Source organism: Falco cherrug, chromosome 8 (genome assembly GCF_023634085.1).
Source record: "Falco cherrug isolate bFalChe1 chromosome 8, bFalChe1.pri, whole genome shotgun sequence".
Classification (NCBI taxonomy): domain Eukaryota; kingdom Metazoa; phylum Chordata; class Aves; order Falconiformes; family Falconidae; genus Falco; species Falco cherrug.
This window is the reverse complement of record NC_073704.1, coordinates 32,531,388-32,545,306: the sequence shown is the minus strand read 5'-3', so window position 1 is coordinate 32,545,306 and position 13,919 is coordinate 32,531,388. Positions and strand designations below refer to the sequence as shown.

At 50.9% G+C, this 13,919-nt stretch overlaps 1 protein-coding gene across 6 annotated transcripts in view; it reads left to right on the top strand.

The window, feature by feature from the left end:
• HEG1 (heart development protein with EGF like domains 1) overlaps window positions 1-13,919 on the top strand; it is a 59,410-nt gene that overhangs the window by 17,742 nt on the left and 27,749 nt on the right. For 4 of the 6 annotated variants that reach the window (XM_055718420.1, XM_055718418.1, XM_055718422.1 and 1 more), the window contains exons 2-10: window positions 5,095-5,370; window positions 6,404-6,634; window positions 7,011-7,304; window positions 7,967-8,164; window positions 8,663-8,971; window positions 9,380-9,694; window positions 10,768-11,097; window positions 12,005-12,313; window positions 12,971-13,300. In XM_055718420.1, the coding sequence (XP_055574395.1) occupies window positions 5,095-5,370; window positions 6,404-6,634; window positions 7,011-7,304; window positions 7,967-8,164; window positions 8,663-8,971; window positions 9,380-9,694; window positions 10,768-11,097; window positions 12,005-12,313; window positions 12,971-13,300 (2,592 nt within the window). The remainder of the gene's footprint in view (window positions 1-5,094; window positions 5,371-6,403; window positions 6,635-7,010; window positions 7,305-7,966; window positions 8,165-8,662; window positions 8,972-9,379; window positions 9,695-10,767; window positions 11,098-12,004; window positions 12,314-12,970; window positions 13,301-13,919) is intronic. The other 2 variants (XM_055718419.1, XM_055718421.1) reach the window with 2 other exon arrangements.

Here is a 13,919-nt window from a genome sequence, read left to right as displayed (position 1 = left end):
CTGGTGGGGAGAGGACGAGGAGCACGAGGACCAAAGCAAGGCGCTACCAGGGGATGTGTCTATAGGGTACCCCAGCCAAACCAAGCCCTGCAGTAGGGTCGGAAGTGCTAGCAGGGCTCCCGCACCGCTTCTTTTCCCCATCCACCCTCTCTCGCCACCTTTCTTCATCCAGCCTGAATAATTCCTTTTATTAATATTGAAAGAATTAGCAGAAAAGGGTTGACTGCATGTGGTTAAAAACCTCTCACATTCTTCCAGTGCTTAGTGCACACGAGGGACCTTCCCTGAGCAATATTATCAGCGTGTTTACGCTCAACTGACCCGTCTCAAGTATGAATATTTTTTTTCTAAGCTCCATTTCAGCCCCCCCGTTCCCCCCTCCCTCCTCAAACGGCTTCTTTCAGGGCAAGAACAAGGAAGGAAATTGAAAATCCCAGAGAGCCCTGGACGGTCCAGATTTAGGGCTGTAGCTTTTGTTCACACAAACTCACTTGGCTCCTAACTGGCCTCCACCCATGATCCCGACATCCGCAGCAGCCGTTCAAAACACAGCACAGACCCGGCCTCGACCCCGGCGGGGAGCGGCAGCCACCCGTGCCACCCGCTGCGGGGCCGGCAGCCCCGGCTTTGCTCCCTGCCTCTTCTCCCTTGCCGTCTGCCTTTCTTTCTAAGCTTTTCCTACAGCCGGCATGGAGTTTTCTAAGTTGAGATGAGGTGGGTTTTTTTTTCCCTCCGTGAGCCTCGGATGATGTTAAGATTATGCAATGTTAACAGATGTGGACTTTATAATTATAGCTCTCTGTCCTCGGGAGGGGCCTGCTTTAGCTTTCCACGAGCTCTGCTCACCACGGGATGCTCCCACGGTGGCTGTAGCCCTGGCAAAACAGCCACTGCATGGGCGGCTGTACCAGGAACGGTCCCCTGGGAATCGCTAACCTCCTGAGGAGTTGCTGCTCTGGGGTGAAGGGCTGCTCTGGGCAGCCAGGCAACTGCTCTTGGCTTTTTTTGTGTGCAGACACACATTACATTTGTGTTCCTTGGTCAAGTGAGTCTTTTTGTGGCCTTTGAGGAGATAAATCCCTTCTGCAGGAAAGCAGCGGGGCTGGTATAGCTTGTGGTGTGCCCTGGTTGGTTGTGATGCTCCTGCCAAATGCTGTCTGCGGGGATCCTGCTCCCCTGGCGTTAGCAGGATACATCCTTCCTCACTACCTGCCCTAAAATGTCTGTGAGTGATCACAGCCACTTGCAGCATTGTGCTTTTTGGTGTTGTGCTGTCCCATGGTTGAGCCTTGAGCATTGCCATGACATTGCCCCAGCAGCAGGCACCTCCTGGACAGGGAAGTGCCTGTGCTGCGCCCTGGGATGGAGACAGAAAATCACTGGTCCACAAGGGATTTTTCAGGAGTCTGACAAGGTAGACATCCAGCTGCGCTGCCAGGGGCAAACCCAAAGCCTTGAGAAATTGGCTGGAACTTGATCTGTTTGTCCTGGCTGCATTATAACTCAGCTCCCAGCAAGCCATGGACTTGTTATGCTTGTGAAGAAAAAGTAACTCCGAGCCTCGACCTGTCTGGTGAGCATCACTGCTAGTTTTAACTGGGAAGGAAAACACCAGTCCGGCGGGTGGCAGGAGGGTTTTGCGCTGGAAGTCAAATATTTCTCGACAGCTGTGGTCGTGTGGAGTTAAACCGTGGAAAGCAGCTGGCAGCTTAGGACGTGACAAAATTGTTAGTGACAAATCAGTACCTGAGCTAAAGGGCTGCTCTGCTTTAAGCCTTTAATGCATCAGGGGAGGCCAGATGGTTTTTTTGGAAGAAGTTTTCATCTGCTCTGTTCACTCCAGCAGAGGAGGGTCATCTTTGAAGGCTAATTTCTGCAGGGATGTCAAAGAGGAGATTACAGTGATCTGGCACTTCTGGAAGGCTTGATGGCTGTGTGATGAGCTGAGATTTCTTGTCTGTTTTGTTGAAGAGACTGATTTTTTTGAGTTTCCTTACTGCATGCTGTGGGTTGAATTTTCCAGCACAGCTCATGCTCTGCACCCACCAAATGGCAGAGCTGAGCCCATGCTGGCGTGTAGTTTTCCTTCCTGCAGCAGGACCTGGCATACCTTGCAGGGCAGAGATAAAAATGCCTGATGATTCTAAAAAGCCTGTGTAAATAGTACCTTCTTATTCAGCCCGTCTACTCCCTGACTGCGCTCAAAGCCAGGTTTGCTAGTGCCCATGGTAAGGGGAAGGGTTTTGCTTCGGTTTATTCCCAGCAGCTCTGCAGAGCCAAAAGAGGATAGAGAGAACTCCGAGGTGGATTTGCAGGGCAAACAATGACCAGACAAGCAACCAGCAGCAATTTACTTTCAAACCAGTTGCATTCTATCAAGGGCTGTAGCTGAAGGTACTGCTTGCTGGCATTTCCAGAGTTATTTTTAAGAAGTGGCAATTAAATGCCTGCTGCAGTGCCCCATGATGTGTTTTAGCATGCCTGGCCAGAGCCCTTGTTAACAAATGACTTGGCAACCTGAGAAAGCAAATTTCCCTCTGTCTATACTCGTCCCCTAAGGGTTTCTTTAAGCATCTGCTGCTTTGCCTTTTTTCTGTGCAGAAAAGCTGGCTGCTGAGGCACAGTAAGCACGGGTTGGTTGCACAGCTGAAAGCTTTTAGTGAGAGGGGAATGGGGAGAAATCTCCAACACACCCAAATCTTTCAGCATCAGGGCTGCTATAAATGGACTTGTGGGCTACAATTACAGGCTGGGTATTGGCTTGCCAAGTGTCCCCTGCGACTTTGCATCCCCTTGTCCACATGGCGACAACAAACAGCTTGTTAGATGGGACAGGAGTGGCTCACAGCAGGCCTCCAGATGGCAGCGGCTGCCTGCTGTGCTCGGCATGGTGGGCATCACAGCTGCCAGTAAAGGCATCTGAGGGGTCCTGCTCCACTGCAGCTCTTGTCTCCTTGGGCCTTGTGGTGCTCAGACTCCCAGGATGAAATGTGGACTGTCTTACCTACATATCTCTTTTTTTCTCGGTGAGTTCCCACCGAAACTATTGCAGATGGATAGAAGAGACCACTCCCCAAATTGCCACTTTTGGTGTGGCAGGTATGGCCACCCCAAAGGAGACAGGCAAGGTGAGGAGGGGTAGGTGCCCGTGGGTGTTTTGCCGAGGCTAGGCTTTCTTACAGAAAGTGCTTGGAGGGGAAGGACAGACACGCAAGGCTTAACCCTCAACATCAGACCTTTTGGACAGAGATTGAGTGATGCCTTCAGCTGCTGCTGGTGTATCATCTGCGGCCCCGTTTGAGATGCCATATGTGTAACAGGCAGGACATGTTCCATAGCCTGATGGATCTCTGAGCTGCAAAGTGGGGGGAGTTCCCCTCCCAAAAATATGTGACTTTGCTCACTTTCTTTCCAATTTCCCTCGCCAGCCTCCCATTTTGCCCGCTCAGACAGTGGAGTGTGCGCTGGGCTATTCCAGCCCAGAGATTGTGTTTTGATTACAAGGAAGATAGGCAAAGCGGGGGTCTTGCTAATTCAGGTGACACAACCATTATTTGAACTTGCTTTGACTTGTTGTGGGCTCTGACGAGCATCCGAGGCTGCAGTGCTGGCCAGGCCTCAGAGCTGGAACGTACATGGCAGGGACGGATGCTTCTGATTGTCATGTGATCGATATGCAGGGAAGTCCTGGTGCAGCCCTGGCTGGCACTGGGGGCTGGAGCCCCAATTCCTCTAGCAAATCTCACTGGAACTGCTCATGGCAGCTGCCACTAGATGCTCTGCTCCAGGCGGCATCAGACTGGATGGCAGACCCAAGGCTGAAGCTACAGCTGCCGCACCGGGTCCTGCTGCTGCTGGTGGTGGTCTGTGTTAATGATTGAGCTGAGAAGTTGGCTACTTCAGTCCTTGCTTAGGGCCCAGTTTGGGAACATGTTGATATTCGAGAGATGCACACGGCCATCTGTGCGCTTTTGGAGATCCTGTAAAGCATGTAATGCCTATTGATGTCCCTGGGAGAAGTAATTTTTTGGTCCATGAGATACAGCAGATGGTAGAAATGCAGAAGAAACTTGTGCAAAGAAGGGATGTGATCACTGCTGTGACACATCGGCACAGTGGGGAGTAAGTGGAGGGAGGGGAAGAGCTAGTTAAGCTAAAGGGTAATGCTGACTTGGGAATGAATATTTATTCTATAAATGCATTTATTCATTTTCTAATGAAATGAGAAAATTATTCTGGATGATAGGAGAGGTGGGAGTTTGGAGCAAGCCTTCCAGCAGGAGCAAGAGAACAGACTCAAGCACTTCAGGATGGAGCAGGGGCTCCGGCCATGTTCGCTTACAGAAAATGGACCTGATGATGCACAAACTTCATCTTGTTTCTTATGTTCTGGTAGACATTGATGTCGGATACACCAAAACATCCATCACCTTGGGGTGCTTCAGCACCTGGAGGGCCAGTGTAATCCACACCATACATTGATGTCTTCTTCCCGGTGCCTCGTGGTGGCTGGACGGCTTATGCCAGCCCTCCTGTTTGCCTGGTGGTTCTTGGCCAACTTCGTGCTAGCTCTCTGGAGGCAATGGGATTCAAGGTCAGGCATCCAGCCAGCACGGCCTGAGCAGAGAGAGGGGGAGAGCTGTGAGTCCCTCGCGCCATCACTATGGCCTCGGGTTGGGGCACATGGGCTGTGCTGGGCGCCAGCTGGCCATCAGCTCTGCAGACCTACACTGTCCTCCCGTGGACTCCACTCTGCATGTGTCTCCATTGCTTACTTGTTTAAGACTCTTTTTGCTCCTGCAAAGATTTTTTTTTTCTCCTAACACACACACACACACACAAACCAATCCGAAAAACCACGGGGGTGCTGAATTGAATTAACCTTGTGCACAAAGGTGGGTTTTGGCATTTGGCCTTGCAGACCAATCTGATTTTCACTGGTGTGAATCCAAAAATAAATTTCATGTCTGTGTTTTGATTATGCAAAATTTTCTCTAGTGTAAATGAGATCAGAGCTTGGCCTCGGTGTCCAAGCTGAGCCTGCATGTCCAGCGCTGATGGGATTTTAGGTTTTTTTCTTGTTTTTCCTTTCAGTCATTGAAAGCAGCCATCAGGCGAGAAGTTCAGACACAGAGATGAGGACTTCTGGTGCTCTTGTGGACAGCATGGAGCTGGTAACAATGCTGGCTGGGAGCAGGGAGCGGGCATTGCTGCCTACAAGACACAGTGTGGTGCCGGCAGCAAGCAAGGTCGTGGGACACATTGGTCCCCCCTCCAGTGATGGGGATGTCACCCCACCAGGAGCAGGACCACCAGAGAGCCCATCTGCTGGGACAGACACCCACCTGCCTGCCCACAGCCATCCTCCTGGTGAGTTTTATGGATGTGAGAGCCCCTGTTTGCCCCACCCAGACCATGGACCCAGAATAGCTGGTGCGTTAAGAAGTATTCCTGCCCTACTGACTAGAAATTCAGATTTTGGGAAGAAATCAAATCACAGGAAAGCTGGGGGTTTTTGTGGGTTTTTTTTCCAATGCTACAATGAAAATGCTTCTTGGGAGCTGCCATTGCCATTTTTCACCACTCAGCAGCACCCCAGAGAGTCCTGCCCATCCATGGAGCTTGTAGGTTGTGCACAGAGCGGAGACCCCTGGGCATCCCCACACATCCTCCCAGGAGGAGCTGAACCCCATTGTGAACCCAACCTAGATTATAACTACCCGAGCTAAAAATACCTGACTAACTGCATTGTGATTCGTAGCTGAGGTTCTCGCGTGGAAATCATGCAGGTGAACACTTACCTTTGGGGTCGTTCATAAGCTTTACCACATTTGGTGGGACTGTGTTCCTGAGTAAACCCATGTACTTTTTTAAGCATGCACTAAAGTAAAACCTGTTTCCCACAGCAGCAGGACAAGGCTGTGCTGATTGCCCTGTCCCCCCTTCAGTTTTTTTCTTAATAGTCCCAGATGAAATAAGTGTCTTGCTGAGTTAGGAGCATAGAGGTTTTCTTTGATTTTTTTAATTCCTCAGTTTTTTTCCTGCTTAGGGACTAGAGTATGGAGCTAGCATGCCCAAGCTGCCAGCTGCTGGCTGTCCTGGCATAAGCTCCTTACTGCCTTCTACGTTTACTTTTTTTTAAAAAAATCTGGATTTCTTTTGCCACACACAAATGACGACAAATTTTGAAATACACATTTTTTTTTTGTGACAGAAACCCTCTGTTCCCAGCAGTCTCTCATGTGCTCTGTGTTAAGAAGAGGAAACCCGGGGGATGCAGTTGTGACCCTACCTATTGTGCATGGTCGGGCTGGGTACCACAGCGGGTGATGCTGCTGCAACCCCAGCTGAGAAAAATTAACTTGTCCAGCGGGAACATGACTCTCTCTGCATTGCTTTCCAGCTGCTGGAAGCCAACACCATGCTGCGGGCAGCCAGGAGAGAGGCAAGAGGGCTCTGGCTTCCCCCAGCACCCCTGCAGCTGCCAAGGGGACGCTGCTGGTTTTGGCAGCTGTCACCACTGATTCGCCTGAGAGGACACTGGGCAGGCGCCCCGGGGCCTGGGAGGTGACGGGGTTTGACAACTCAATGAGGACAGTGCTGCTGCCTTCATCCACGGAGACCCATCACCCAGGTGAGCCATCCCAGTTCAGCCTGGGAACAAGGTGGATGCTGTTCCCTGGGGACATTAGGCATTGGTTAAGCCTGGCTCTCCTGCACTGCCAGAGCTTTGTGTGCTGGGTCCAGCCCTCCATCCCCACCGTGTGCTCAGGGCAGTTTTCTGGCTTGCTTCATGCGTAAGGGTGGAGAGAAGGATCCGTAAGGCTTCTCCTGGCCTTGAAAATTATCAGTGAATCGGTGCAGCTCCCGAACGCAAAGTTGCTGTAGACAGAGTACAGGCCAGGGGACTGTGGGCTGTGGGGGCAGATGGAGAGTGTCAGCGGAGGATGTTGGGTGGGCAGCTCAGCCTGTCTCTGACCTCTCATTTGCTTTCCCCCATTGCCTTGCAGGCACTGGTGGCCCCTCTCGACCGGTGAGCGGCTGGGTGGGCACAGAGCTGCCTGGCAGCCCTCCCACAGGCACTGCAGCCACTTCACCCAGCCCCTTGGGGAGCGGCGGGGGGACTCTGCAGCCCCTCCCCAGCACCCATCTCCCTGGCTCTCCAGAACAGCCCCAGGCCTCCCCCCAGGCTTCCAGTACCCAGCCTGGTGCAAACCACATCATGCTACACCCCAGGGATGTCACGGGGGACTACACAAGCCCTTCGCTCACAGCATCACCTGCCATGGACAGCACTTTTGGAGGTGAGCTTTGCTGGCCTATGGTTTTGTTTTTAGCTTTAAAAAGCCTTTATGTAGTTATTTCTTTCTTGAAACAGAGAAGATGATGTGTTTTGCACATGCTTTTTCTCTGTTTGTTACTATCTGGATGGTTAGCTGAAATTCCCTGCTGAAAACATGAAAAAGCAATGAGAAAAATAATTTGGTCTAAAAAGCCCCAACATTTTCCATGTGAAAAGAAAAAAAAGGTCTTTGGGCCTCATCACTGTGTTTTCTGCAGGGTGGGCAACTGCAGCTGCAGAATATCTCACCTGGTTCAGTGCCAGCTGCAGAACAAAGGCGGGGTCCCAGCCCCACCTGAGCTGTGCCCCCCCCGACTGGTGCTGCGGTGGGGTGTTGGGTTGGTAACCCACGCTCATGGCCACGTGGGGTGGGTTTGCTCTTGGCTAGACAGGGTGAGATGTCTGTGCCTCAATGACCTGTACAGGACAACAAACCCAGGATCCCTGGGCTCCATGGCTTCCCCTCATTTGCTTTTCAAGCAGCCAGTTTCTGGTGTTCTCAGAAACGGAGACTTTGCCCCACTGCACATGAACTTATGGAAACCTCCATGTTGCCGGGTTCTTATTCTGGGAGCCAACGCATCTCCAGGGTTCTCATGTTGACACATCCCTTCTCTGTCACAGCTGCTGGGCACAGCGTTAGGGCTGCAGAAGACCCAAGGTCTGGTGTCAGAAGGACAGCACCAGGCTCTGCAGCTCAGCCCCTGGCCTTGAAGCCCTCCTCGGTGGCCCCAGCATGGGGACGTTTCCCCAGGCCCTCCATGGAGCACCAGCTTGCCCCTTCTCACCCAGCTTTGGAAAGCACTGCCGCGGGGGAGCTCGGTTAGTCTATGATTTGTTGGTTTACCCTATTTTGTGCTTCTTTAAGCATTTTTCCCCATGTCCTGTTAAGCCCTGGGATGTGTAGCAAGCTGGAGGCTCATACAGGAACATGGCCGTGGGCAGGTTTCCCCCTTTTGCTGTTTGATGCATGGTCAAGCTACAAAAAATACTAAGAGAGCCTGGGCTGATTTCCACGAGCCTTAGAGCAAAGGTGGGATGTAAAGGCAAGTCCCTGCAGTCCTCGTCCCGTGGGATTTCGTGCTGGCCGAGCCACCTTGGCTCTCACAGAGCTGTGCTGCCCTGGCATTGAGCCCTGAGTTTTGTGCTAGGTCTTCCTGTGGTGAGGGGATTCATACCTTTCCAAAAGAGCACTTTGTCCAGATTGAAAACTTCCTATGCTTAATGTCCATATGTGCGCTGTAAGCATCTGGGAAGAAAATGGATCCATCTGTTTATAATTTCATATGTATAAATCCAGATTTTTTTATTGTGCCGTAGCCATTGGAAGCAGCTATGAGCCATCCAACATCTCAGCCACAGAGGGAAGAGTTTCGGATTTCCCTGCCGCCAGCACCTCTGTTTCCACAACAGCCACCAAGGATGGAGGGAGGACGTTAAGGTCTCTGCCAGCCGGCACCAAGCTGGCTGATGGAGCAGAGATTGCCACCTCTGGTACTGAAATCATGGACTCTTCAAACCAGACCTGGTCCCCTGGGATGTCTTTGGGTGCCCAAGGTGGTGGTGGCAGAGGTACCACAGACCTACTGCTCACGGACTCGCCGTCTGCTTCAGAAAGTGCTTCCATGAGTGAGTTTTGATAGCTAGCTGTATAACTCAGATCATTATTTAAAGACTCTTTATAAACAAAATACATCCTTTTTATTTTAAAGAAAGGAGGAATAATATTGTATTTGGCACATTCTGTACGTTTAAAAACATTTCACAGAAATGAAAGTATGGATAAATATTATTCTTGTTGGAAGAGGAGGATAGATTTTCCTTGAACTTTCAGTTGAATTTTGCAAGCAGTAACTTCAGGAGTTCCTATATGGAGACCTTTTTTTTCCCCTGTCTTAATGATTTCCTAGTATTAAATATTTCCGTATTGAATATTCACACACACGTTGACTACATCTACTGATAGAGGGATGAAACCTACCCGACTGTTTTCATTTATGTGTATGCAGTTTTACATTTCTTTTCTCCTTTCTCTAGCCTCTAGCAGCAATTATGAACCCAAGAACATCCCAGCTGCAGAGGAGGCGACCCTGCGTTTGGACACCCAGGATGCTGACATGCCCAGTGTGCCAGCAGGGGCACCGGGGTCCCACACAAGTGGCCACACAGCCAGTGTGGCAAGCGACTTTGTCACCAGCACCAAACCCACCAGCTCTTTGGGGAGGACCTTCTCCTCCTTGGGGGCCAGGACACACCATCCTAACAGCTCACGGGAAGACACCGATCTCCTGTCGCCTCCCGGGGAGCCTTTGCTCACAAGCTCCCTCTCTGCCTCTGAAAGTACTTCCAGAGGTAAACCTGTTAGTCTGAAAGTTGGCTGCTTCAGGGCTGGGTGAGATTTTGCATCCCCGTGCTGTTTTTCTTCAGATATGGCCACCAGTCACTATTGGATACATGGATATTTTTATTACTGGCTGCATCAGGCTGGCAGCGGGGCTGGTGGGAAGGGTGGGACTGGATCGCAGTTTTGGGTGAAAAAGCGCAAAACATCGATGTCCTCGCTGCTAATGAAACTCCCGTGCTGGGAAAAGCAGCCACTGGTTAGAAATATGTGCATGTACTTTTTCCCTGCCAGAGACACTTTTGCTGGGGATTTGCAGCTGTCGCCTGGCGCAGCATCTGCCATGCAGGCTGGTCTGTAAGAGAGGCAGCATTTTGGGGGTCCCCACAGCCACGACAGTGCTGACTTGCCCTGTGCCCTTGAAGTGGTCTCCAGTGAGCTCTACCCCCCATGCACCATTAATTCACAGTTAAGCCCATTGCTTTGCAAGTGGTAGTGCAGCTCCTGCTCCTGGTGAGCTAGTGGAATATTGGCATCGCCGGGGTGCGGTCTGGGGGAGCCCTGGGGCAGCATGCCTGCTAGACTTGGGGTAAAGCTGGCTGGGGTGAGCACCAGGCTGGGGCATTTCTGAGCATCATACGGGTGAGGCTGTGTCCAGCCCTGTGTGGCTGGTGCTGGGTGAGGGGCTCAGCCCCATGGCCGTGCCATCAGCCTGGTGCTGAGGTGGCAGCTGGAGTCTCTGGCTTGCCACTAGAAAACCTAACCCAGGCCTGTTTTAGCTCATCCTCCAGATTTGGCTTGAAGTTACAGGTGTACACTCCTGATTTCAGCTTGAAAGAGCTGAAATGAGTAAGTCAGGTTTTGTGCACAGCCTGCAGTTAAAAACCATGGGTTTAAGTTGAGATTTCATGGCCTTTTGTAAGCCACATGTGCTTGAACATAAGGGATTCACCTCTTTGCAGAGCTTGAGAACTTGGTCTATTCAGTTTCTTAATGAACAGTATAAAAATGTACATTACACAAACAATCCCTCAAATGTATAGCTTTACATGTATAATTCCAACCTGATTTTCTTGTGTCTTAGGTGTCAGAAGCAGCCACCAAGCAGTTAACAGCTCAGCAACAGAGAAGAACCCCCTTGCTTCCTCTCCCACCAGCGTCTTCATCTCAGCCACGGCCACTGGCAGCGGGAGGCCCCCGAGCTCGGCCACAGGCAGCAGCTGGTGGGCAGTAGAAGTCTCTACTTCCAGTACTGGCACGTACAGGACCCTGGGCACCATCCAGCCCTCATCCGTGTCTTCTGTGAGAGACACCTACGAAGTTCGTGGGCCCAGAGAAATCACGGATTTCACTGAGAGGGTGGCAGACTCATCGCTAACGCACTCTCACTCCCCTTCGGAAGGTCCTTCCCCAGGTGAGCTCAAGTTAGAAGTGAAATACCCTTTTCCCTGTAAGCAAACAGAGGACTGTTACTGTATCTTGCACTTGCCTGACTTTTCTGTTATGCAGAATGTATTGTTTGAAAGGATGTAGCGTGATTTAGTCTCTGAAATATTTCAGTTCTTGCTTGACCAAAAAATGTGGTTTGGGTTTTTTACAGAAAGGGCACATGTGTGGGAAGTTTCATTAAGCCAAGAAAAATAATTAACTTCCAAATCACGATTCTGTTTTTACTATCTCCAGTTGTTATCTCTATTTTATAGGCAAGAGTACTAAGCAAACAAGGGTTAGATCATGTCCCTACAGCCCCAGGGACTGGACTTCAGTTCCTGCCCTCTGTCCTAACACCTTGGACCATGCTGCTTCCCCGAAATTGAACGAATTCAACAAATTTAAGGCAGCTTGGAATGTGATCTCTGAGGTCTTTTATGCCACGGTTTGGTCCCAGACCCTGCTGCGGTGCTGAAGTGGTGCGATCCCCCTGATCCTCTTTCTTCAAACTTTTTCTCTAAGGCCTTCATGCCACCCAGCGTAGTGCCTTGTCTGAACTGATTTCCAGGCTTTTCTGGGTTGTTACAGCACTTGTTTGTTCTAGCAGTGTGGCGTGCACTCGGGCACATAATGGTGAAATCAAGTGCACAACATTATAAGTTCAACAGTTTTTTTATATTAGCACTTTTCTCAGCATCAAACCATGTTTTTTAGAAGACAGATTTCAATAGGAAGGATTCATGTCTTTGAAAATTTCCTATTTTCTCTGGATTGACATCTTTTCTCTATTTTCTACTTGCTGCCTCTGGGGGTTACTGGAAGAAAGCTCATTTGTTTATTTATAATTTCACATGTGTAAAAATGTAAATTGTTTCTTTATCACGTCTTAGCTACTGGAAGCAGCCATGTGTCACTCAGCATCCTGTCAACAGAGAGAAGAACTTATTTCCCTACCAACAGCGCCTCCGTTTCCACAGCAGCCACCAAGGGTGGAGGGAGGACGTTAAGATCTCTGTCAGCCAGCACCAGGCTGGCCCAAACAACAGAGATTTCCACCGCTGGTACAGAAACCATCAGCTCTCCAGACCATACCTCATCCTCTTTGGGTGCCCAGGGTGGTGCTGGCAGAGGTGCCACCGTGTCATCCACGGACCTTTTGCTCACAAGCTCACCAACTGCTTCAGAAAGTACTTCCCCAGGTGAGCTCTGACTGTCCTGTGGGGCTTCTTCCTGTAGATCTCAAACATCTGCTCTGTATGGAGGAGTGAGGGCATGCTAGAAGGTGTTAGAGAATGGCATTGGGCATTATGGAGGGAAATTTCAACTTCCAGAGAAAAATGCATTAGCGGTTTTTTGCATTTAGTTACAAGAAAAACTCAGCCTTACCGCAAGAGCAGTCCTGTGGCCAAGCAGGAGGCCACACCAGTCATTCCTGACTACCACCCAGGGGTGCAAACGCTATATTTACTGGTGCCATAGAAGCCTGCTGTGCTATGTTTTGAGTGTCGGGGTGTCAGGTGCCGCTGTAACCCTGCCTCGCTCACTGCTGGTGCTGTGGTGGCAGTGTGGGCACGTGGGCCCCGCAGCTGGACTGCGGTGCTGGAAACTGTGGCAGGGCAGCAAACCCAGCAGTGCCCCCATGACTTATTCTAGTGCCTTCTTCAGGGTGTCCTCCTGTGAGCAGCAGAGTCATGCACCAGCAAGGGTTGTGTCTTCACAGTTAGCATTTTCTCTGGGTTTAGATCTTCCGTCATGTCACATCTGTGCCATCAGCCTAAGGGTGGTGGTGGAAGAGAGCATGCCCACCTCTTTCTAGCTTAGGGTGTATAACTCCATTTTGCTTTGCCCTTTCTCAGCAGAAGGGGCCTCAGCAACAGGAGGACGCCTGCCCGATGCTCCTCTCACCAGTACACCCAGATCAGTGATAACCACCAGTGGTGGGGAGAGGAGCACAGCACCCATGTCAGACACTCGTGCTGCATCCAGCATGGCAGGGAGCTCTGCTCCCGCTCCACCCCACACCAGCTCCATGGACGTGGTCCTTCTGCCATCCTCATCAGCAGCAGAGCCTGGGAGGCAGAGCGATGCTTCACAGAGCAGTGCTGGACCTGGTGAGCTTCCAACAAAGCCGCTGCCTGCATTTTCTCCCAGAATTTCAGTGCCTTCACCTTCACCAAGTGCTTCAGGTGTGTCTTGTGGTTTTCCAGTTTGTGTGGAGGACATCCCATCCCCTCACCCCCGGTCCGAGCTCCCACTCTCCCTTTCCTAGTTTTAAACTAGATGTGCCTTTTTAGTAAGCCAGATGTATGGCGAAGGGCATCTGAGCACTGTGTGGCTGGTGAGGTACTTGCCTCACAGCACTTGGGGCAGCGCTTCCCATGTTGGGAGCTAGATGGCCAGGCAGCTCTTCTGGCTGCCGTGGAGCCTTGACCTCCGCCCTCAAGCTGGGGGAGCCTAGCATGAGATGTGGCAGGGGATCAACAGACTTTTTGCGTTTCATTATCTCCCAGTTATTGTGCTTCAGCCTCAGCTCTGCTGCCAGGGTCACACCAGAGCTGGTTTGAAACCCACTGGTCCACCCAAGGGAATTTTCTGCAGGACGTTCAAGGGCAGGACCTACCTCCCTGCCACTGTTCTCCTTCAGAAATGCCATGCTCCCCAGTCTGTTTTATTTTTCTGATGTTAAAGTACAGATTGCCTGGGAACACCACTTAGCAAATAAGTGATGCTGGTCACCAAGTGCCACCTCCACTGTGGAGATAGAAATACTCAGATTTTAGTCCCTATACAGGCCTCAGAGGTATT